This window comes from Tetrao urogallus (genome assembly GCF_951394365.1).
Source record: "Tetrao urogallus genome assembly, chromosome: 1".
Classification (NCBI taxonomy): domain Eukaryota; kingdom Metazoa; phylum Chordata; class Aves; order Galliformes; family Phasianidae; genus Tetrao; species Tetrao urogallus.
This window is the reverse complement of record NC_136813.1, coordinates 111003529-111029598: the sequence shown is the minus strand read 5'-3', so window position 1 is coordinate 111029598 and position 26070 is coordinate 111003529. Positions and strand designations below refer to the sequence as shown.

At 40.5% G+C, this 26070-nt stretch overlaps 1 protein-coding gene across 1 annotated transcript in view; it reads left to right on the top strand.

The window, feature by feature from the left end:
- Window positions 1-23277, top strand: part of NME7 (NME/NM23 family member 7) — a gene marked incomplete at both ends in the record, with an annotated part of 58629 nt that extends 35352 nt beyond the window's left edge. Inside the window, 2 exons of the mRNA XM_079549881.1 lie at window positions 21762-21869; window positions 23203-23277. Coding sequence (XP_079406007.1) covers window positions 21762-21869; window positions 23203-23277 — 183 coding nt within the window. The remainder of the gene's footprint in view (window positions 1-21761; window positions 21870-23202) is intronic.
- Between the last annotated feature and the right edge of the window lie 2793 nt (window positions 23278-26070).

Below are 26070 nucleotides of genomic sequence, written 5' to 3'. Positions count from 1 at the left end.
ATGGGGGGGGGGATCATGAAGATTTTTACTGGTACTGTAATTTGTTTGGAATATATTTCTCTTCAGATCTGGAGAAGTATAAGCTAAAGGCATTGTCCAAATCTGTCTTCCCCTTCTGTTTGATCACACTGAATGTTACAAATGTTCCTCTGTTCAGTTAGCATCTTGTAAACAGAGTATAACCTGCAACTTTTGGACACCATCTTCACAGCAGTTGCACTAATGTATGTTTGGAAGATAGGCAGCTGTGTTTAGTATTTCTGTATGCTGTTTTCTATCAGAATTTCAAGCTAATTGACTCTTCAAGCATGTAAAGTGCATGTGCAGTGACTGTGCCTGTTTTCAAGAGTGATCTTTGCCTGAAATGTGTGTCTCTTCAGACTGTGTTACTGGCTTGTCCTTGAGGAAGAAGTGACTGACTATTTCAGTGGCCTTCTGTCATTCATAACCTGTGTAGTCAGTGAAACTCCCCAATGAACTTACAGTGAAAATATCTGTCTCAAATAAAGGTATCAGAAGCCACAATGGAATTGCATTATGTAGCAAGGTTATCATAGAATCATAAAATCACCGAGGTTGAAAAAGACCGTGATGGAGGGACCTTTAAGATACGGTGCACTTGATGTTCTAGTGGTTAAAGTAAATGTAAGTGTCATGCAAATAATGTATTGTGACTAGGAGATCTGGATCTATCTGTATTTTTTTTCATCTGTTTATATATGCTAAGTGCTGGTGTGTGTACACCCTATTTAGAAATACAAGTGAAGAAAAGTTTGTAGCTATAGTACAGAATGTATCTGAGTCATTCTGGCTCCTGTTAAGTATTTTCCATTTAGTAGTATTGAGATCACAGTGATTACTTTCAAAGCAAAGTCGTGTTTAAAGTTAGTAAAGGAACTGGAATTTGACTTACGTAATGAATTGCTCTCAGTCACGTGTGCTGTGAATTATATCTCAGCTACGTAGCAAATGTAATAACCCCTCTGTGGCAAGTCATGTGTTGCAATTGGATCTGATTGTCAGCAGCACTCTAAGTCTGTTCTTGGTTTTGCAGGGAGATGGCTGGGACACGCTTCTTTTATAAAAGGCATCCAAAGAGATGTGATCCATATTTTGCTAAATCAAAGCAAGATGTTGATTAGAAATAAAATCAGTTTTTGTCCAAGTCTCTCATTAAGGCTAAAAAAAGAATCAGAGTTGTTCCGTTTTGAGCACTAGACTTTAATAAGCTAGCAATTTATACCAAGTGTACAATGCTAAAAATGAAGTGGAACTTTGTGCTATTTTCTACAACTGGGTAATATTTTGTTAGCACCGCAGGTCAGTAAGGCTCTCTGCCAAAAATATCCTTCGTTATAATACAGCTTTTAAATTCTTTATTAAAACGTCTTGGGTGGTATTAGGGGAAGGCTGCTAACCAAAAACCTGTTCTGAGCTTCTTTGTAGGAGAATATGAATAACCTATGAAATCTGGAAAGTTGGGTAAAGATATTTGTCTGTAATGAGCTGTGCTAGCTGTTCTTACTCTCAAAATTACTGTCCCTGACTTGATTGAGCGGATCGGTGTCACAGTTCGTGGTCTTGGGGGGTGTGTGTGTGTGTGTGTCCGTCCCTGTTGGATAGTGAATGGACAATGAGAAGTGTTTTTCTGCAGATCCTGCTGCTTCCTGCATTCTCATTTTACAGTGGTACATTGCTGATGAATGGCTGTCTGGGCTGTTGCACTCTTGGTGAACTGTCAGAATCTTTCATCGTACATAGCTTAGCCTTCTGCAGCATAGCCAGATTTTTTCTGGTTATGGTGGCCTCAACTGAGGCCTCTCTGTACTCTCAGATCAGCTGTGGTGGTTGTCTTGGTCTTCTGGTTGCAGGCCTGTAGTTTATTTTTGCAGCCAGACCTCAGACGGATCACGTAGTTTACTCTCGACATCCCTCTGCACCTTGATCTCTCTTTCCTGGAAGGCTTCTTGGTAGTTGGTGTGGAGGGCACAGAAATGGAAGACTCTCCACATCTGCTATTATAAATAAGCATTCATGCTTTACATATTGTTGCAGCAACTCAATAGAAAGTTAACAGGCTGTTCTGATGCCTATCTTGAAAATACTGCTCTTTACAAAATTATCATGTGCTGTTCAAAAAAAAAAAAGTCTCAGTTTCACACCAGTCTTAAACTTCTCAGGGAAGCCCCAGTCTCTCCTAAGACCCAAAAGTGAGGAGGTGTGAGATATCAAGATCCTATGAGCAGTGGAACACTTCTATTTGGATATTTGAATTCTGAGTAGGAATGGGATTTCTGAAATGACTGAGTTCCACAGATTTTCTATGGTTTCTGAATTGACTAAGCCCTTTTTCAAAATCATGCCACCTTATCAAATCTTGTTAAGTAGATTATCAAACTGTATATTTCATGCTGGGTGCTGTTATCTCACTCTCTTCACTGGTGTGGTTCTGAAGTTGAGAGCAAAAAAAAAAATACACCTGTGGTAAAAAGGCAGCTGATCTAGAAAGCTGGTAGGAGGACTTGATAAGTCAATTAACTTGAACTTCAGTGCACACTCGCTTGGAAATAAAGAGTTGCTAACTGCAACCAAAGTTAAATAGAAAAGAAGTTGTGTTTCTTCTTGAGAAATGGGAGTGCACCATGGGGTAAATGTAGCACAGCGTGCCTTATCCAAAACCACCAAAGATTATTCCACGCTGAGTTGAGGACAGGGAAGAAAATGTGGGTGGGACTGCTGCAAATAGTGAAGAGCCTTTAGGTGTTTGTTGTCTCACATGTAACTGGAAGCAAAGGTTAGCACTGAAAACCTCAGCTTCATAGCAAGGATAAATAATCCAGGGGATTCTGTTACTGCTTGAGTTCAGTTGGATGGATGTTTCAACTGATGGGTGTTTGTGTGGTTTTTTGGCCTCTGAAGCACGTAAAAGCCTTTTGCTAATACTTAGATCTGAAGATACAGCTTTCATTTCACATCATCTTGTGTTGAATTAGCTGCTTGTAATGTTTTGTCATGGAATTGTCGAGGTGATTACTTTCTATTCATAAAACACTTGAAAAATACTGTAGAAATTGGATCTATTGCTTTTTTTGTTCTTTTGAACTTCCTTCATGCACAAATGAAAAGGTTGGTTGTAACATGATTGAAGGAATTTGTGTAAGCTACATGCTTCTGGCTGATTGTGTAATTTATAGTAATCTTAACTCCTTTTAGTTAGGAGTGGCAGTACACTGAAAGTTACTCAAGTACCTTATGCTGTGAAATATTTTTAACGTGAAGGGATGATGTGGTGCAGTATTTCTGCATCTGATGGGCTGGGTCTGCTGGGGGGTTTTCATATATTTGGTTTTGATCCTAACCTGCGTTCTTTTTACATAAGGGATTTGCAATTTTAATTGTAACAGCGTATTAATATTCTTTTGTAATTTTGCATCAGTGACAAAGAGCTGAAAGAGAGATTGGCTGGTTTAAAGCAAAGCAGTGAACTGGAAGAGTGGGAGTCTGCTTTAGCTCCATTCCTGACCTCACTGTGTGACCTTGGACAAAAGGTTCAATATGTTTCTGCCTCAGTTATCACATCAGTTAAATAGGGATAACAGTATGAGCCAAAGAGCATTATTGCTGTAAGATTTTTATCTGGATAGCCCTCCTGTGAACATCTAGCACTGGAAATGATCTACATGCAAGGCTAAAAAATGTTTATGTTCAGCCGTGTATTAGAAGCACAGTATTTTTTATTACAACACATAAGAATGAGTTCAGAGAAAAGTATAAAGAAATATAAAGGTTATTTTCAAGCTGCCAAGTATGTGTCTTCTGGTGATACCTTCAGACCTGTTTCAGCGTGGATCTCCCTGTATCCTGGTGAGCCTCAATCAGGGTGTTGACAATCAAATACACAATGTTTCTCAAGAGAAATACGATTTATTAATCTAATTCTCTAATGAAGACTTTCATATCTTAAACTGCCTGCTCAGAGAGTCTGAGTCATGTAATAATAATAAAATTTTTCATTCAGCGCCAGACCATTATCAGCTAGAGCAGCAAACAGATCGATTTGAGTTACGATATCCTGCTGTCTAAGCCTGCAATGGGAAAGACATGATTGAATTGCTTAGATGTTATCCAGGGTCAGTCATCTGACTCTGTCCTTTCAGTTTTTAATTTCCCCATCAAACTCTGCAGGTCTAATGAAAATGTAATACAGACAGTGCTGAGGCCTGCTAGTTGGTAATTTTTTTCTGAGAAAGAGGCCGCGGAGAGAGATTCTTCCCTGTGGTGTTTTGGCTGAGCTGATGCTGCTGGTTCACACAGCTCAAAGTAAGCTTAGGGCTTCTACCTTCAGGGGGAGCAGGGGACCTATTAAGACACTGTCTAGAAGAAAGGAAGTGTTAAGACTGCTGTACGTTAATGGACCATGGCTATAATGAGGCTGTAGTAATGAGCTGCCATCGCTGCTTTAGACTATGCCAGATACACTGGCATATGGTGTGACATTTTCCTCCAAAAGTGTTACAGCTTTCTGTCATTTAGGTCTTGTGGTTCTGTGGATGTCAAACCCCACATCTGTGGTAGCGGTTTGCTTTCCTTTGTTTAAAATAGACAGAGTCTGCACTGGTTGTACTGGAAAACAGACATTCATAAATGTCATGTTTGTTCTTCTGTTCAAAGCTGTGTCATAGCCATAGGAGCAGCTGAGAATTAAGAATCTGATTAAAAAATTTTACAGGTATGAGTGCAATGTTCAGAGTTTTCCCGATGTGTCCTCTTGCTTCTGCAAGGGTATCACAAGGTCTGCCAACCCCCTGACACCTGGCTTTTTCGTATGTATGTATGTTTTACGGCTGCAGGATGCACAATCTGGTTACAGTTTTGAGATGACTCAGCTCTTGTTTATTACATACTGACTTCTGAAAATCACCTTTAATGGTGATGGTCCTCTGACAGGGAAAGGGACTTCAGCCTCACTGAAATACATCTTTGCGGGGAAATCAGAAAACTAGAGTGGTGGCAGAGACTGTTGCTTTTAGATGCTGCTTTAAATGTTACTTATTATTGCCCAAAGATCACTGTCATATGATGACCATTTAGTGTGGACAAGGAGTTTGTAGGCGCACGTTGATTCTCAGTAAGTAAATGGATATATTTTAAAAATTGCTATTTTTAGTCATGATTGGCAATCATCATCAGGAGACTAAATGCTGGAAGTTCTCAAGACTGAGCTCTGCCTTTAATCCGGTGTGACTGAGCTGTGTTAGCAAGGTTGCAGTTTGAACAAAACTTTTATCTGACACTCCTCATTTGATGCTCCAGAACTACAAGTCTTGACAGTGTCAATAGTGTGTCAATTCTGCCTAAATAAATGCTAGATCAGAAATTGTTGGACTTAGTGTTAGTCGTCAAAAATTGCAGTCACTTGATAAAATAGATAATAGTAGATAATAAAAAGTATTGTCTGGTTTGATATCAAGTCCACCAGCACCACAGAGGCATGACTGGGGGGCAGTCTGCTGCTTGCATCCACTGGAGAGAAGGTTCTGGGAGACAATGTTTTTGTATCCCATGACAATGAAGGCCCCTTAACTGAAATTTCTGGACACTTGGAGGAAACTATCAACATTTTATCAAAGGTTCTGTATGACCTCTCAGAAATCAGCATCAGCTTTAGAAGCCTCAAGCCCATCTGCATCCCTGTATTTTCCTTATATCGGACTTTGCTCTGGGCTCCTTGTGCATGGTCCCAGGCTGGAATAAATGGCTTGCATTTAGCAAGAGGAAGCTGAACATAAGACCAGAGACTGAAGGAAAACAAGGATGTGCCACAAGGCATTAACAGCATTGATTATTGATCTTCATAGAATCATTAAATGGATTTGGTTGAAAGGGACCTCAAGGATTGTCAGGTTCCAACTCCTGTGCCACAGGCAGGGTTGCCAGCTACTAGATCAGGCTGCTCAGGGCCCCATCCAACCTGGCCTTAAACACCTCCAGGGATGGGGCATCCACAGCCTCTCTGGGCAACCTGTTTCAGCACCTCACCACTCAGTAAAAAAATAAAATAAAATTCCCCCTGAAGTCCAATCTAAATCTCCTTTTCATTTAAAACCATTTCCCCTTGTCCTGTCACTATCTTCCCATGTAAAAGGTTGATTTTCCTCATATTTATAAGCTCCCTTTAAAAACTGAAAGGCTGCAGTGAAGTGTGCCCACAGGCTTCTCTTTTTCAGACTGAACAAGCCCAGTTCCTTCAGCCTGTCTTCATAGGATAGGTGCTCCAGCCCTTGAATTATCTTTGTGGCCCTTCCCCATATCCAGTCCAGTAGCTCAGCATCCTTCTTATGTTGGGGTCCCCAGGCTTAAATGCAGTATTCCAGCCGGGGCCCCACGAGGGCAGAATAGAGGGGGACAGTTACCTCCTTTACCCTGCTGGCCATTCTTTTTCTGATGAAGCCCAAGATACCATTGACCTTCCAGGCTGCAGGCTCACACTTCTGGCTCACATTCAGTTTTTCATCAACCCTTAAGTCCTCAGCAGGGCTACTCAAGTTTATAAACATATCTGGGATTACCTTGACCCAAGTGCAAAATCTTACATTTGGCTTTGTTGAAGCTCATTAGGTTCACACAGGCCCATCTTTTGAGTTTATCAAGGTCCCTCTGGATGGCATACTTTCCTTCTGCTATATCAACAGCACCGCTCAGTGTGGTGTCATCAGCAAGCTTGCTGAGTTGCACTCAATCCTATCATCTATGTCATTAGATGTTAAAGAATTAAAGAATACCAGACTCAAAACAGAACCCTGGGGGACACTGCTTGTTACTGGCCTCCACTTAGATATAGAGCCATTGACCACAACCCCCTGGCTACGAAACTCCAACCAATTCCTTATGTACCGAACAATCCATCCTTGAAATCCATCTCTTTCCAATTTAGAGATAAGGATGTGGTGGGGAACCATGTCAAAGGCCTTGCAGAAATCCAGGTAGATGACATCACTTGCCTTCCCTTTGTCCGCTGATGCCATCACTCTGTCATAGAAGGCCACCAGATTGGTAAGGCACACCCTTCACTTGGTGAAACCATGCTGACTATCTCAGATCACCCGCTTGTCCTGCATGTGCCTTAACGCATCTTCCAGGATTTGTCCCTTGATCTTCCTGGGCACAGAGGTAAGAGTCATCAGCCTGTAGTTCTCTGCATCCTCCTTCCTCCTTTTCTTGTAAATGGGAGCGATATCTTCCATTTTTCCAGTCCTGGAGGACTTTACTATGACTTTTCAAACACGATGGAGAGCAGTTTGGCAGTCACATCAGCCAGCTCCCTTAAGACTCCAGGATGCATGTCATCTGGCCCTGTGGACTTGTATACACATTCAGTCTCATGAGTCTGTCTCGGACTTGCTCTGACCTTACAGTGAGGTGGATTTTGTTCTCCCAGTTCCCACACAGAGGTTCAGGTTCAGGGATGTGAAGTTCAGGGATGTGAGAATCCTGGCTGCTAGTGAAGACAGAGGTAAAGAACTCACTGAGGACTTCAGCCTTCTCTGTATCTGTTGTAGGAAAGAAGGACTGGCTACTTAGCAGAGGAGGTGTGCTCTCTTTGGCCCTTCTCTTCTGACCTACATACCTGTGGTATACCTTGCCAAGTTCAGTTCCATCTTCATAGACTTGCTGTGCTGCCACAGAGACTTCCTAGCTATGCCCCAGTATGTGTAACATTCTGAAAGAATGCTGAAGCTAGGTTTTCTAGACTTTTCCTTATAACACATCTTAGGCCTAACCCTTTTATAAAGAATTAAACTATACTTAGAATATTTACTTCTAAGAAAACTTTATTTCTTGCTTAAGAACTTTTGTGTCATTCAATAGATGTTTCAGAGATGAAGGTAAAGACATTCAGGTTGATCTGAAATCGCACAGACTAATTGTGTCTATCAGTGTGAAGGAAGTCTTAAAGCTTGTCTTAGGGATTGTAAAGGCTCCCTTTACACTCAGACTGTGTGCGTCTCAAAGCAATAGGTGGGTGTTATTAAAAATATGGTATTTTAGGCTTCTGTGATGAACACAAGATTCTTACAAATGTTGTGAGTCATATAAATTTGTCTACTCAGCCTTTAGGATCTGATTTTTTTTTCAATCATGGGGGATTTTGATTCTAACTCTCCATCTGTAGGTCTTTTTTAGAAAATTATTTTTTCCACGACCTTTTTGTACTTTATTTTTCTGTTTAGAGTCTCAGTAAGTTTTCACTGTACGCTATGTTTCAGAGAATAATATGGATTGAGTATATACCAAGGCTGCTCTGAAAGTAATGCCTCCTATTTTATGATGTTGGCCCACAATCTCAAAGGCGGATGTTGTTGGTATGGCAGTAGAGGCTGAACCATCCCACCAGTACCTCATTACATATTGCTGTCATGTCACAGATGGCAGTAGAGAGGCAGTCTGACAAAATGGCATCTGGCACGGAAGTGTATATGAAGCATAGATGTGGAATTGAATTTCTCTGTGAAGAAAAAATGGCTCCCCTTGATATTCATCAATGCTTGCTGAATATTTAGAGAGATCAAACAGTGGATGTAAGCACAATGAAGCAGTGGGTGGTGCATTTCAGCGTGGCAACAGCGACATGAAAGACAAATTGTGTTCTGGATGGCTGTGCACAGCTGTCACATCACAAAATGAAGAGTGTCTCAATCAGGTGCATATCAATGGATTATGACCTTGGAACTGTGTACAGAGCTGAATGTCATCTTCAGTATGTTGGAAATGATAGTGGCAATGTTGAATTATCACTAAGTTTGCACCAGGTGACTCCCTGAAATTCTCACACAGAAACAGACAGAAACTGTCAGGATCTATTGAACTAATATGAAACTACAGGTGACGTTTTCCTGGGTCACATCATTACTGGCAATGAGATCTGGTGTTACCACTACGATCTGCTGTCAATGGCAGTCCATGGACTAACGGCATGAATTTTCTATCAAAGAAAAAAGTTTAAGATATAGCCTTGAACAGGTGAAGTGATGTGTGCTGTCCTTTTGGATCTTGCTGCATTTCCTGGAGCTTGGACAGTCAACTTTGACCACAGCATCACAACGTTGACTAAGCTGAAGGCTTGATCTTCCAGAGTCAGGCCAGAGAAGAAGACAGCCTTTTTTCTGCAACATGATATCGCTGAGGCCCACACCAGTTGGAAGTCACTGCCAATCTTGGCTGACTGTCCCACCATACCCACTGTATAGTCTGAATTTGGTGCCTTCTGGCTTCCATCTGTTTGGACCAACAAAAGATGGACGGACTGCGTAGGCAAAGTTTTCATAGAAATGATGTTGTAATAGTGATGTGAATAGTAACCATGTGAAACAGTGGGTCACTGCCACTGTGGCAGATTTTGATGAGTCCAGCATGCAGATTCTTGTTCATCGCTGGTGAAAATGCAGAGCTAATGGTAGTGACTATGTTGAAATAAGTGTTTTGTAACTGAGAATTCGCTCTGTCAAATAGTGTTATTGTGTTCTTTGTATCTGTTGTAGTTTCCATGGGAATAAATAGGAGACATTATTTTTGGAGCAACCTATGTAATGTAGATGGACTGTATATTATTTCTGAAAGCAAGTAACTTTTTTAAAATGCTTCTCTTATCTAGTTTCATTTAGCATTTGTTTTGCTTTTTTTTTTTTTTTTTTTTTTTTTTTTTTTTAAGGAAAAAAGCTCTTTCAAAATGCAGAATCTTAGTTGTCTCTCATTCCTTGCGTATTGTAGATGTTGTAGATGGACTGGGGAGAAATGTTTTGTTTCTCACTACTGTAGAAAAAGAGGTAGGCTTTTGACATACCAGATGATTGTGTGACACCAGCCTGATGCCAACAAATACACAATGTACTTTTATCACAGGCAGGCTGATCAAAGGTGACCTATAGAATTCTCTCTCCAGGGCTTGTTTCTCCCTGCTAGACAGGGTTAAAATGTGATTACCATGCCAACAGGAGGGTTAAAATACTCTGTTCTAAAAATGAGAACATTCTTTCCCCTAGTCCATATACAATCTTTGACAATAAGACACATATTAGACATAAGGATGAACTATTTCTCTCGGAGAGTGGTCAGGCACTGGAATGGCTGCCCAGGGAGGTGGTAGAGTCACCATCCCTGGCAGTGTTCAAGAGGTGTCTGGACGACGTGCTGCGTGATGTGGTTTAGTGCTTGTGGTAGCAATGGTGATGAGGAGACGGTTGGACTAGCTGATCTTAGGTCATTTCCAACCTTGTGATTTGATTCTATGATTCTATCAAATCTAGCCATCAGAAGCCACAGGCTACAGTCTTCTCTTGCAGTCATGGGAGATCCAACTTCTTTGGTGATCGCCTTTTTTTTTTTTTTTTTTTCTTTTTTTTTTAAACTTCTCCCTTTGAAATACTCTGTGATGGTTTCTTCCCTAGTTCCTGATATTTCTGAGAATAGATTCATTGAAATATTCAGTCCATGAAAGCACAAGGTAAGAGCCTCCTTGAAAATGTGCTTGGTTCTGGGTTAGTTTCAGTCTAAGCTGTTGTTTCCTTTGTTTCCCTTGTGTTCTGTTTGGTTATAGTAGGCAGCAAATCATTCTTTTACGCTGAACAGCAATATTTTTGAATATACAAAGCTAATCTCTGAAAAGAGGGACTGAAATAAATAATAATAATAATAACAATAAAATTCCATATGACCTTGGTCCTTTCTTGGAAAAAAGGAGCAGTATTTTCAGAAGATGTGGGAAATGCTGACGTCACTCTGTCTGGGGAAGAATATGTTATTGTTATGCACTGAACAACAGTTTTTTCCTTCTCTGGTTTCATAGCGTAGAACAGATATACATCCTGGTCACAGTGACCTTGTGTTTTTGCAGACTCTTTGATTTGAATAGATTAAAAGCATTTGCCTTACATGCCTGATTCAGGCTTTTGTTGACTGTAGATAGGCTTGTCCTTCCCTTGAACTCTTCCTGAGTTCAAGGGAACTGAAGGTTGGAACACAGTAGTTTTTGTACTACTGTTATGTATACTCCAATTTATGAAGTAATATGAATTTTATCTTCAGTAAAAAACAATGCAAGAAAATAATACATCGAGCTGGAATTTTGCCACACTGCAAGGGTTTTTTTTTTCCAGAGTACTGTAGAAGGGTAGTGCATACAGGTGCTCATTGAAAATGTACAGCAGAGCAAATTACAAAAATGCAAGAAAAAGGCAGTAGTACCCTTGCTTTTCCATATAACCATGATAATGGTGTGAGCCTGTGTATCCTGGAGTTGACTGCAGCTGTCCCAAAAGATTTCATGTCTTTCAGCTGGCAACTTAGGAGCAGGCAATTCCTGGATGACCGTGACTTTTCTTTTTTCTTTTATTAAGAGCTCTTGGAATAGACAGCTGGAGAGGATGACCAGGTCTGTCAAAGCTCTTGTCCCAGAGGAATGCTTATTCAAGCTCTGCTTGGTTAATAAATAGGTGGTAGACGTAATCATAACCAAACAGAAAAAGAAATGCAAATCATAGTGTATTTTATATACTCTTGTAATAATTTCGTCTTAAATTTGGTGATAAAGTGATCTTAGAGTACACAAAATAAATTGATCTGTGGGAGATTGATCACTGCTGGAAGGAGATATATCAGTTTCTCAGGTGAATTTCCCCTAAAATTGATTGGTTGGCTTTGTAGGTGGCATAAGTCATTTCAGCAAGGTGTATATGGACTGAAATTCTGTAGGTGCTTTGTATGCCATTAAATTAATGTGAGATGTACATGCTGTGATCAGAACATACTTGAATTTACTTTCTGCTTGAGCTATATTATGATGGCTTTAAATTGGGCAAAAGTAAATCTGGGACCTCAGTTTTCCCTTCTGTAACAGAAATAAATAGGTAGTCTGGATTGACTTTTCTGATGATGATGGATATTTTATTGTTTTTATTACTTTTCTTTAAATTCTCCTCTCTGCAATTGCTGACAGCTTTGAAAACAGCTGCAGTCAGAGTTTTCAATCTTTAGCTGGTCTTATTGTCTCTGTGCGTTATTAACAAAGGTATTTAAGACAATTGGATATAAAATGAGTAATTCAAATGCAGAGAACCTGAAGAATTTAGGGTTCTGTTTGCTGGTCTGTTTGATTTAGGCTGACTCTGTTTTACTACACAGAGCCACCTGTGCAGAATTTTTAGCAGCTTCATTTAGTGTGATGGCATGCAACTGATGTCCACATATGAATTCTCTTGAATATCTATCTAGAAGATTTCCCTTTCTCTGCACCTATTGTACTTACTGGTCTGAAGGGTATAATGAGGTTGGGGTAGATGATGCATGAGCAAGAATTCTTCATATTTTTGGGATAACCATGAGGCTCTGGGTATGGTAGGCAAGTGATGTGAAAAGATAGAAAAAGAGGAATCTGTGTGTGTTCTCCCACTAAGGTCAGATGAACCAATACCCCACATAGCCAGTGTAATATCAAGACAGTGCTGCAAAGAAACAACAGCAAGTTATAGTCAGAGGTGACTCCCTCCTGAAATATCCCATCTGCAGATCAGACCCTCTTTTCAGAAAAGTTTTCTGCCTCCTTAGGACTTAGATCATTTAGGTACAGAATCCAGTCATCTTGATGAAGATCATGTTTCTTGGCTTGTAACTTGGCAGGACTAATTGAGAAAGCTTTCAACTAGGAGTGATGGAGAAAGTAGGATACTGTTAGGAACACTGAAGCTAAGCCTTGGGATGGAACGATAGCATCTGAAAGCGGCAAGGGTCGTAGGAGCACTTGCGCTGCTCTAGGGAGTCTTGAGGCCTCAGGAGCACATCTGAAATGCTTATTTACCAACTTGTGCAGTAGGAGGAACAGATAGGATAAACTGGAAGCTCTGATCCTTTCCCAGAGCTCTGACATGGAAATTAGTTAGACTCAATGCAATGAGTCTCATGACCGGAGTGCTGGAAAACTATCTAATGTCCAGGAGGGGTGAGCAGGGCATACAAAGTAAAGTTGTTTCACTGTATGTAAGGGATAGTTTAGACTGTGCTGGCATTGTTGTTAGGGATGTTTCAGTAGAGAACCTCTGGATGAAAATTAAGGGGATGGATGACAAAGCAGATGTTGTCATGGGTGTCTATAGATCACCAACACTGAAGAGTCACTCTGTAGGCAATTAGGAGAAATGTCTGATCATGTGCCCTCATCTTTCTGGGAGATGTTTGAAGTAGACCCCTTCCAGCAATTTACTGATGGTCTTGGAAGGCCATGGAGGATGCTAATTACAAGAAGGGCACAAAGGAAGACCCAGGAAAGATTACAGTTCTTCTAGTCTAACCTTAGTCCTCAAGTTAGATTACCTTAGGTGTTACTGAAAGACATTTGAAGAACAAAGCTGGTATCAGATCATCGTGGGCTCATGAAGGAGAAGTCTTGCTTTAGTAATCTGATCTCCTAAGATAAGGTCACTTGCTTGGTAGATGAAAGAAAAGGCACAGCATGTAATCTTTCCAGAACGTAGTATGGTTTTGGTACTGTCCCTCACAACATTTTTCTGGACAAATCAAGTTTTGAGATGCACAGCACACCCAGCCAATCAAAAGAGGTGATTCTTGCACTATATTTTGCATCAGTGCAGCTTCATCTTGAATACTGTGCATATTCTGGGCTTCACAATATGAAAAGGATGTTAAGGTACTTGAAAGCATTTGCTAAAGGGCCATAAGCTGGTATCAGGGCTGGGAGACATTAGGGCACTCAAGTTGCCCAGTCTAGAGAAGAAGAGGCTCTCATTCTCTGCATCTCCCTGAGGAGGGGAAGCAGAGGGCGCTGCTGGGCTCTGCTCCTGGTCACTGGTGACAGGATAAGAGCAGCACAGAACTGTGCTGGGGGAAAGGCCAGAAAAGATTTATTTACTCTTAAGGTGGTCAAACACTGGAAACCGTTCTAGACAGCTGGTGGATGCCTCGCCTGTCAGTGTTCAGGAGTCATTATGAATCATGTTCTCAGTGATGTGCTTTAACTTTTAGTTAGCCCTAAATTGATCTGGCAGTTGGATTAGATGATCTCTCAAGGTCCCTTCCAATTGAACAATGCTATATTCCTGTGTAACTCTCAGTTTTCCTTTGGTGACCTGAATGGTCTGGATTTTGCAGACCGTGACTTATCAACAGTGTGCTACACTGCAATTAAAGCAGCATTAAGTCAAGGAGAGAATAGTTGAGTAACTGGATTGGGAAAATCTGAGCTAAGAACTAGACATAGAGCTTATGATGCTTGTGAAGTGCGTATTTCTTTGTGCTTCTAGGAAATTGCTGTCTCTCTGCCTTCCTATTCCGTTTTCCTCATATTTTCTGTTCTTCTTTATGTCTGTTCATATGGCAGGGTTTTCAGACCGGGAACTTGGTCTTGATATGTATAGGAACGCTCACTAGTACAACTTGTCCTGAACACAGCAGGAGCTTTAGAGAATGTAGTTGTTACACAAAATAATGACTGCTTCTTCCATCTGAACAGGACTGTTCACAACTGTGTGGGAAGAAATGACAGCGCTACTGCATCCAAGGAAAAGCTGGCTATTGGCTAGGAGAGGCTTCAGGGCGCAGAGTGGAAGGGAAATCACTCTCTGTTGCTAAGCTCCAAGTGAGAAAGGTCTGCATGTTCTGTTGAAGTTGATGGTTCAAGTTGGGAAATCTTGGTAGAAGCTTAGAAGCAGTTTTCTCAGTCAGATATCTGGACTGCTTCTGCAAATGTGAAATTCTGTCTCTATAATTTCTGAAAAAAAGGTAATTTGCAATTATTCTTAGGGGGGAAAACTTAGCCAAGATATCTGCAGGCTAAAAATGTCTTGCAATTCCATAATGACTTTCACTGGAGACTCTCTGTATGTTTTGCTAACATGGATTAATATTCTAGAATATCTCCTGCAGCCTAGTATTTTTTTTTTATCCTTGTTTTACATGTGAGTTAATAAATGGATGAAATTCTGGATGCATTGAAGGTGATGGAAAAGGATCAGTAGGACCAACATTTCATCTTTAAAGCTTGAAGTGATGTAACTAATAACTCAGTTTACAGTTATACTATATTTTCTGATGTCTTGTGGAGTTACTTGCTTTTTCGTTACTAAATGCTTTTTCCAGCTTGTTGAGTAATGTGTGTAATATGTTATTCCACCCCGGCAGTAAAGCAAGATAACTAGGTATTTTATCTTTAATTTGTGGCCAACTAACACTTGGTACGTCAGTTATCCTCAAAACGTCATCAAATCTAGCTTGGACTTAGCTCCAAAGTGTGGCTTCTTACTCTTATCTAAATTAAGCCCGTAAGCTGTGTCAGATATGCACATAAATACAACAGTAAATAAATTAGAGCAGGGCGGTTATCATTCGAATTGCTCATACATCAATCGGTAGTGCTAAGACCAGCAAAAATGCTGTCTGAGGCTGGCAAATGTGCCACGTTTGCTGCCCACAGAGAAGTCTGTGGAGAGTTGGTGTGGCACCTTTGGGCCGCCAGTGAGGAGGCTCCGTAGGGAGGGTGTGTGGGAGTGAAGTGGAGAGAGTGATAGTGCCTCAAGGGGATGCAGGGTGAGAAGCAGACAGTATAACAACTTCTGCAGACTTGTGAGCTTCAGAAAAACCTGCCAACACTGGAGTACAGAACATAATTTTAGGGCTGTTAACAAAAACTCCAGAAGATACTGGGCTGCAGAGCGCTTAGTTCAGAGGTAGGCTGACTTTAAAGTAAACAGAAGAGCAGATGGATTTTTTTTACCCAAGCTAGTGTGGGCTTTTGTAACAAAATAAACTATGATTTGATTACTTGCTGTTATCATTGCAAAACTATTTGATTTCAGAAGACGAGTCTCTGACACACTTTCTATAGTCTTGCAACTGAAAACATTCCTGACTGGCTCTGATCATAGAGTTTGCTGAACAAACCTTTACAACCACACTACTTCAAAAATGTAACTGTATGCACACAGACTTTGCTCAATTAATGATGACATCCAGTAAGTGATTGGGAACGTAAATATTTTATCATACATCAGGAGAAGACAGCTTGGATGTCTAGGTCATATGTGTAGTGCTCAGATGAGAGAAGGTTATGCTAAATTTTATTAAGAATTTCAGTGTTGCCTTTCTAGACTCCCGAGGATCTGTACATCAGTTCATTTTTTGAAAAACATTAGGAGATGAAGGGTATGTATGTGTGTTCAGAGAGGATTGTTTTGGTTTAACTTTTTTTATGATACGCAGAATACACAAAAGAGTTTCTGATAACACTGACTCCCCTAGTTGTGTGTGTATGGCCTTAGATACTGAGTCCATATATGTACATGACATTGCTGCAGCTCCTGAGGAAAAAGAAAATGTATCAATGTGTCAAGGGACTTGCATTCTGGTTAGCTTTATAAAATGAAAGCTGAAGGATACCTGCTGCATTCTCTTTAACATTGACCTCGTTTTGTTTTTAGAAAGTCTCTGAAGTACTTGTCAACAGAAGGGCCAGAGCTTTCAGGGCAAAATGGTTTCTTACTCAGTTACAGTGGTGGAGGTACCATCTCCTTTAGGCTTTTCTCTCAGTAATGTAGGTAGAAGGCTCAGCAGTGCGTTTGCTGTGTTAAGCAGTCCTGAGATTGGTGAAAGCACTCGAAGATGTCATGTTCTTCTGCTGTGACTGATGTTGAATATAAGGTGGCTCATTGTATGAAGCTGGGGAGTGTCAGCCAGGTCAGAGTTGGTGATGGAGAAAACACCCCTGTCAAAATGGTTGAGTAGAGTTTGGAGGAAGTATGCGTTGCAAAGAATGCATACAAAGCTAGTTGAGGCAAGCTAGCCTTTGTGATATCATGCTCAAGGTCATCTGTGAACACAAATGTGATTTTGACAGCGTAGACGTTGCCTTTGGGTGAGAGCTTCTGGGAAGGATATCAGACCAATCAAGTGAACCTGCTCCCACTGTAACAGTATTTTTCTGGTGTTTCTTCACTTGAATAACCATTACTGCAACACTGGTCTAGCATTGCATTCTGCATAGAAGAGGTTGTTTAGCTTTTTTATTTTACTTGTGTCAGAATGACTGTTCTCTGCAGCTCCCTGCTGCAACCTGTGCTGTGTGACTGGTGCTAAAATCTCCCTAGAGGAGAGCCCACTGAAAAGCTGTGTTGATGGGAAGAGAAGACAGTTATCCTACCTGCCTTGCAAACTGTGCTGTGAAGGAATCTTTTTCTAAAGGGGCTTATCACCCTTCACTCAGTACAGCAGAAGCTCAGTTGCCATCAGCTTTCAGGTGATTAAGGCTAGATCAGACAAATTCCACTGCAAGTACTGAAATTTACCTTATTCCTTGTTAATATGAATTCTGTTCTCTTGAAAAAAGGCTTAGCTGGTCAGTAGAAAGAGAAAAGCATCTATTTTATTTGCGTGGCTCTGCCTCCTGCCTTCTGAATCATACAGCACCCTCACAGGCCATCACTTTCATGACAGTGGCTGAGCATAGAGAAGCAGAGAAGGAAGAAACTCCCAGAGTATACAGAGTGGGAGACTAGGTCATCATAAAGCTTTTAGGAAGAGTGATGAATGAGGAGTGCTGAGAGCAACAAGGAGCCAATGCATAGCTAGGGCTCAGAAGAAGGCAAACAGGATGTTTTGCTGAAGCTTAGAGGGGACTGTGCAGGGTTTCTTGCAGCACAAGAATTCCTCTCAATGCTGCTGTCCTGAAAGCAAACCTAAAAGAATGAACCTGCTCTGGCAGCACACTGTAATGGGTGAGGAATGGATCATGAGTTCTCTTACTTTTATTTTGCTTCACTCAACAGAACTAGCAACAGATTGTCAAGGTTCCCTTGTTCCAGTTGATGTTTAAGTGGAACACAGTTCTAGGCTATAAAATTTTGAGTGTGCTTTTGATACATTCAAGGTTTCTGTGGTTTCCGGGTGAGGAAGGAGGAAAGGGTTGCTACACAGAGCCAGTGACTGCAGCTTTGATTTTAGCTTGAATGCTATTTAAATAACAGTAAAACATGGTACAGACCTTTCTGCCCTTCCAGACATCCAAATAAAGTAGATGCTTTAAAAAACAATCTGGCTAATTTACTTGAAATCTGCAGTTTTGGCTGGAATATGTTTTAACAGTTCAAATAATAACTTTCTCTCCAGCACATGAAAAATCAGTTGTTTGAAAGACAAGTGGTTCACAAGCCTTGCTCATGAAGAACGTTTATGATTTTTCAGTCTGATTTTGACATATTACTCTACCAATATCACTGGTGATTTTTTTTCCTTCCGCTCATATAGAGAGAGATTTTAGCATGTTGTATTTCATACAAGCAGTATTTTCATAGGGCAAAGTTGGATAGAAACATGAAATATAGGTGACTGTAGCTTGTGTAAGAGGATAAGGCTGTTCAAAGGGCTGTAAATCAAAGCCCAGTCTGTAAAGTGTGATGAAATAACCTGCTGCATGAGATCCAAGAAGATGTAGCCTAGCATGGCTGGCTTTGCTGCAGACATAGTGTAATTTTCATGGGAGAAGTGAGTTTGTAGCATTCTCATTTGCACACATGCATGAAGTTCCCGCACATACACGTTCTTCCTCTCTTAGGCATATGGTAGAACAGCTGGAGTTGCTCTTAACTCTTCCATCATTCTACCCTCACAGAATCATAAAATCATTTAGGTTAGAAAAGACTCTGAAGATTGTTAAATCTAACCATTCACCTAACACTACAAGTCTATTGCTAAACCATATCCCTAAGCACCACATCTCAAATACCTCCCAGGATGGTGGCTCCACCACCTCCCTGGGCAGCCCGTTCCAATGCCTGACCACCCTCTCCATAAAGAAATTCTTTCTGACCTCCAGACCGAACTTCCTTTGGCACAACTTGAAGCTATTGCCTTAGCTAAGCCTTTGAGAAAGTTTTTGAAAATGGCTACTATGCAGAACACATTCCTAAAACTAGGCTCAGCAGCAAACTTATAAAAATGGTTAAAAGAAAAAAAAAAAAACACAAAAAACCCACAACTATTATATTTGTGTCTCTGTTGTTGCATATAAGGCACTATAAATAAAGTACTTAGCAAGTATCCTGTCATAGAGCTGAAGAGTGTATATTAAGATGTGCTGTGAGGACTAAATTCTCTAAGGAACTTTCTTCCCACCTCTCAGAAACATTCCCAAGATTTCCAACTATACATACATGCAAACACCTGTACATGGGCCTTATACAGCTGTTTGTATCCCTGTCCTTTACTGCTACTTTGTTTACTGGAGGTTTTTCAGTGTGTTATAAGAGATGCGTTAATAACACTTTGGAATTGATGCTTGTTTTCTTCTTCTGGCTATGTAATTGTAAATGGAGAATGTCCTACCTCTTGTTCTGCTTATTAACTGATGGCCGGAAAGATTTATTTAGATTCTTTTTAATCAAGTGCTAACAACGTAAAGAGCTGCAACACCTACCTTTTGCTCCTTCTAATCTAATCTGATGGCAGACAGAACAGAATCAGTCCGTTTGTGCAGGAAGGTTCATGAATTTCAAGGGAGCAGGAGAATGTGTCATATCCCATGTAGGAAAACTGGAGGAACTGGAGGAACTGGTCATATACTGCAAAAAGTGGGAGCTTTTGCCAGCCCAAGTGAGAGTGAGCTGAGTCCGAGTGAAGAACAAAAGCAAAGTCTTCTGGCGTGAAGTTGTAAAGCAGAAATGGGAGCTAAGGGCAAATGGTAAATGAAATGGCCATTGCTGCTTTTAAAGAAAAAAAAAAAAAAGCGAAAATGAGTCTTGTGAGAAAAGAGGAAAAACTTGGGAAAGTTTCTTAAGAACTATCATTTTTGGACCCGTAGGAGGAGGGAACAGTTTCAGCCAAAGAGTTTGATAGATAGGAGATAAAGTTAGGTGTTTCGTGCTCTGTTTAGCTTTTGAGATCTAAGCTATCTTTTACTGAAGTATTTCCAAACGTTCCTTGGCCACAAACATTTTTTTGTAATATTCCCAAGCTTATTGCCAGCTTTCTGACACGTTAGTTCTTACTGGAGTCAGCAGTTGTTTTAAGGAAGTAATTGATTGAAGTGTTATATAGCTGGTATGACTTCTATTTCTCCAGCAGATTTTCTCATCGCAAGACTTTAGTGAGGAGCGTAAGGAGGTTTTTTGTTCATTTATTTGTTTTTTTAATATCAAACTATGAACCTTTAAAGAAAAATTTGCTTGATGTCAAGAGTATCTTATTAAATATCCCCGGCATCCATATTCAAAGATGTTGAATGATCAGTAATGTAGCAGTGGGGAACTGAAACTTTTACCGTGTTAGACATGCTTGAAGTGTTAAAGCATTTTGTCTTTTAGGTGTATATCAGATCAGCATTGGAAACAGAGATAGATTTATTAGGTAAGAGATTATTATTACAGGAAGTAATTATTAATTATTATTACAGGAAAACAGCTAGGGCTTGCTGGGCTAAGAGAAAATCTTGCCTTTAAAGTCCAGTTGTCTTAGTTTAGGAAAGAGATGTGACAAATGAAAGAAGTTGGAAAGTTTAGGAAAGAGATGTGACAAATGAAAGAAGTTGGAAAGTGGCTGAAGAGTGCTGGCAGATACGCTCTTCTGAGTTCTTGTGGGACTCATTTCTTCCCAGAGGAAAGCATGCGTCATGCAGGTGGTTCTCATCTGTACCTGTGCACAGATTTCCACGTTAGCCAGGAGCCATTACTGAAGTTGCTTTGAAACCCCTTGACCCAAAAAGTTAAGGAACGCTTGGACAATCCAGTGTGGCGATTTGGCTGTAGGGTCAGGAATGACCAGCTGAGACATCAAAGCAAACACCTGGGAGGGGCACAGTAAAACTATGCTAGCCACTTCCAAAGTGATTACTCTCTAATAATGCAGGGAGGACAGATCAACAAGTTTTGGTGTGGTTAGCATAGGAAAAGGGTCAAAAGGTAAGTCTGCAAGGTGATAGTGCAGAGAAGTACAGCAGGGTTGAAGTATGCCTTGAAAGGAGGAGGATAGTGGGAGTAAGAGCCAACAAAAGCAGTCCTGTGACGTATAAGGTGAGAAATTCACCATAGCAGAGATGAGAGGGGATTGTTGTCTCAAGATCTGAGCGTATCTGCTACAATAATCAAACGTACTCTTGAAGGCCAAGAAAAAGTTTGGTACTATAGATAAAGAAAGAGGGTTGAAACATCAATACGAAGAACAGAGATGTAAAGAATCTGGAGTGATATGGAGAAGGATCAAACCAAAGACAACATCTTTCCTTAGCTGAGAACCATACTGGTGGTGGTCACAGGGTCACAGAAGCACAGCAGCATTGGATAGCTGAAACACTGCTCAGTAGTTCATTGTCACCAATGTCAGGTTCTAAGGAAGAGTGCATTGCTCATGGAGGCAGTCTACAGGCTCTGTGCTGGTGTCTGTTCACTAAGTACTAGCACATTCTGTGCTGAGGAGCTGCAAAATTGTTAACACAAGTTAACTATAATAATACAAATGCTAGGAAGGAGTATCTGTAATGTGGAAAATCCTACATTCCAACTAAGCTGCCTCAATTGGCCCAGTTTCAAGCAGACATTCAAGATTTTGATCTTGACTTGTTAGCAGTTGTCCCTGCGTAGTTCAAACTGAAATTACCCTCTTTGTTTTCTAGCACACCACATATGCTAGTATAACACAGTAATGTTTTGCATTATAAGATTCTACTGCACCATGTAGTTCACAAGGTCTTTTGATTTTCTTGTGTTTAACAGGAGATAGCCCGTTATCTCCGACCTGGAACTCTGCGTGCTGTCTTTGGGAAGAACAAGATTCAGAATGCTGTCCACTGCACAGATCTACCAGAAGATGGACTTCTGGAGGTAAGACTTGTTAGATAAACATATGCTTTTATATCGTAGGAAATTTAAGGTGAAAAACAGCACTTGACACTATTTTAAGCTGTTGAAGTGTTTTATTTGTAGAGTAGCTTTGCTGGATTCCAATGATCACTGAGAAACAAAAGCAAAAAGTTTATAAAGAGCAATAAACTCATTTAATTCAGATACTGTAAAAACTTGATCTGTGCTCTTTTCTTGAACACAAAATATGCTAGAATACTTAGTGAAATGAAAATTGAGTCTTCTGTTTGGCTGAATGTATCTTTTGAACTGGACACCAACATCTAGCAGTGCTTCTGCAAGGACACCTTCATGGCCTCTGCTTGAATGGCCACTATAACACCCAGTCTGGTATGTCCCAGCAGAGAGCTTGTGACAGGCCTGCGATGTTTCAGGCACTGAAGGTTCAAATTCTTCGCATAGGTACCAGCTTTATTGATACATGGGCATAATTATGCATATCATATGGAATTTACCATGTTTTATAGTAACTTACTAAGAGTTTGGCTTCATATGCTTTCATTAAGTCCAATAAAATGGAAAAAAGTTAATTAAAGGAATTTGTAAAGGCAGAACAAGCTCAGTCACCTAATGCCATGCCCAAAAATGAGGTCTGGACAAGAGATGTTGAAGTAGTGTGTCAGTGTATCTTGGATGGATCTTTTTATCAATGCATGTGTTTCTTCAGTGTGTACATAGCTTCTACTGTACTTTCTACAAGCATTTATGAGTGGTTTGCTGTCAAACTATAGCAACATGATGAAGCAGTGAGAGTTCTCCTAGCTTGGATAACTTTATATGGCCAAAATTTTCATTGAGGGAGGAAGAGCAGCTAACTGCGTCATGATCTCCCAATGTGAGGTAAAATTAGATGTGTGGGTTAAAAGTGCTGTTTGACAGGAAATTGCATCTAACTTGAAAAATAGCATAGTGTTAATTGAAAATTGCAGCCACCATCAACAAAGTCACAGCTTTTTAAACCATTTCCAAGCTGCACTGCTCCACTGAAAGTTGTCAACTTTTAATTTCTGTGCAATGGGTCTGGATTTAAACAAGCAAGCAGGTATTTGTCATCATGTGCCTAAGATCTATCAGTTATTTCTTTTAAATGGCAGTAGAAAAAAAGACGTAATCCACAAGAAAGAAGAGAATCTCACCAACACTGATACAGCATTTTAGTACTTCAGCAGAATTCTCTCTTTCATATTCACTGTTGGTCTCGTGTACGCTGTTCGATGGTGCAGAGCAACTATAACTCCATTTTGCTGATGGTTTAAATTGAGTTTACAGCTAATATAGGCTTAATTGTATACAGAATGTGGTTCTTCATGTTTCTAGTTTCTTCTATATAGTTGAGGCTAAAGCAGCAGTTGTAAAGGACATCAGTTGAGTGAATGCTTAAATTTGATTGACAAATGAGCATTATATGGAAGCCTTTTACTGTCAGAACTGTACTTTGTGGTGTTTCCTCAGATCTTGTTTTTTGTGTTTTGTAAGAAATGGAGGTGCCTGAAAATGTAGGTAAGCATCTGAATTTGTTTAAGCTTGTCACAAATTATGAAAAATAAATGATCCAGTGTGCTCAGAGGTGATTCTTGGGGAAAAAACTTCCTCTATAAGCTTTTTGTACTTAAAATCAGTCACGGAGGTCTCACTTACTTGGCAAGCAGAAGCCAGGCTTTCCCCTTGCCCATCCGCTTTAACTGTAATGGTGCTATATGTCCTGGGCAAAATGATGCTGTGGTGTGGAGTACAGCTACAGAAGAAAACTTCGGCCAGAGGCACCAGACCAGACTAACATTTACAGGAAATACGCTGTTTTCAATGAATGGTGGAGAATATTTTCATTCTGTAATGAATAACTGAATATTTTAATATATTGAACTGAACAGAGTGATTAGCCTCAGAGGGGGAGAACCCAGAAATAGATAAAACACTTGTAGAGGAGAATGAGCTTGGCAGTCTTACCTTGGCTCCCTGGCCAAATGTAGCAGTGGGGGTTTGCTTCTTTCAGTGTAGTTTGTGTGCATTTGTTATGTCTGTGTCCTGGAAGATGTAACTGTTACTGAGATGTTAATGCTGCTGTTCTGATAAAAACTTTATAGTATCCTTGTAGGACAACTGATTAGTAGAGGGGGAGATTGGAGTAAACGTACTGCTGTTACTTCATTGACTGAAATGGCAGAAAGAAATCCATCCTACTAGGTGTACAGTACAAAGATGAACAAACCTTTTAAAAATCCCAAAGGAAAGCATATAATCGCTAGCATTTCTTCAGGTGGCATTGTTTTTTTGTACCAGATTACTACTCTGTTACAGCTATCATCCAGTGTAGTTCAAAACCCCAGACTACACGCAAATCATTGCACTCCTTTTTGCTGTTTTAAAAGGTAAATTTGGCAACCTGAAGTCAGGCACAAGAGCTAGGAACTTCAGAGTTTCATTTTTAACTCTGGTGCTGATTTTATGTGAGTTTGGCCAAACCCCTTTTCAAATTTTGGCATGAAACTATTTGACTCTCCTATTCTGTATGTAGATGTTCTGACTTAGTATTCCGTTTTGGAGGAGGCAAAAATAAGTGCAACTAGTTTTAGAAAGCAAATTGCAGAATCATTATTGCAAATAATGACATTAAGTTGTTAAAACCTCTTTTTTTCTCTGTCTCCTACCACATACACCTTCTGTATTCTATTTTAATTTGCAGAACAGGAAATGGTGTAATTTCTCTTCTGAATCCTGTCAGGTTTTGCACCACCCCTAAACCCGATAAGTATTTTTGGAAAGAGGATGCTGTGATGTAATCTTTCCGAAACTCTTGGTCAGCCAGAGAGGAGGGCCTTACCCAACTGTTGCAGCCCCCAAAGCAGACGGAGTCAGTCTGATAGACAGTGAATAATAGTGTTTGCTACATTTGTTTCAGAGCTTCTGTGCAACCTTGACCATGTTTTATGGCTGAATCACCGTTTTCCAGATGCTCCCATTTCCAGTACTGCCTCGCCTTACAGGCTGAAGGGCCTGCAGAGTGGATTTTCCTCAACTCTGAGCTTGCAGAGAGCCCTGTGGGTTTGTACAAAGAGCTAGCCAGCACACAGAGTACTTACACTGCTAATGTTAATGCAGTGTTTTGGGGGTCCCTGCCACAATCCAGACTCCGTTGTGGTCACGTGTTCTGTGCACACATCCACAGAATCAGCATTGCCCATAGGAGCTTGAGGGCAAAATGGTCAAAAGGGACTGCTGCTCTTGCTGCTTTGTCGCTGGGAAGGTGAAGAGGTTGATGTGTGTATGTTAATTCTTCTGGGAACTTCTGATCTTCCAGAACAAAATGAGTGTGGAAAGGGGAGATGCCTGGCTAACTCACTATCCTGTTGTGTACCTGAAGTGCGTGGCATTTATTAAAGCACAATAAAGATGCGTTCCTGTGTAGAAGGGAACATACCAGTGCTTTCTTGAGGACTCAGGTATCCTCAGTGCCAGATACTGCATATTTTAATATTTTCCCACCACCCTATGCAGTTTTTATCAACCATGGCTGAAGATCTAGCTGAGGTTTTAAAGGTGCTTATAGTGCTGGCTGATTGCCCATAAATGGAGTGATGTCCTTTAACTGTTCAGGGAGGTGCAAGAGGTACCTGAAGATCAGATGCTTTCTGATGTTAATAGTCAGATTCTTTATGTCCTTGGTGGTTCATATACTCAGTGGTTAGTAGAAAGGGAAGGCAGTGAACTTTCTCCCCAGAATCATGATCAAGAAAGGCACATGCTTGGGGAGGAAAGGGAGCAGCACTCTCAGGAACAAGGGCTGATTAACTAAGGAAGGGTCAGCTTACCTGCGTAGTTTTAGAACACTATATGTAATTAATGTAGTGCAGTAGTTTTCCAGTGTTTTCTGTTGGTCCTCTTTTCCGTGGACCTGGAAAAAGGAACATTCACTTTTTAATCTAAAAAACAAACAAACAAACAAGCCAAACCCTAAAAATCAAACACCAGCACTTGCTCCCACTAGTTTGACCCTTAAGTCCTATCTTTGTTCTACGTTCTACTCCACGTTTTGGGCAGTGACTGAAACATATCAGAGAGTTAATGAATAACTTGCTTGGGCTCCACAGATGAGGAATGATGCAGTGAGTCTAAAATACAACTGGCCATGTGGAAAAACCAGTGTATTTTCAGTTGTAAAGCT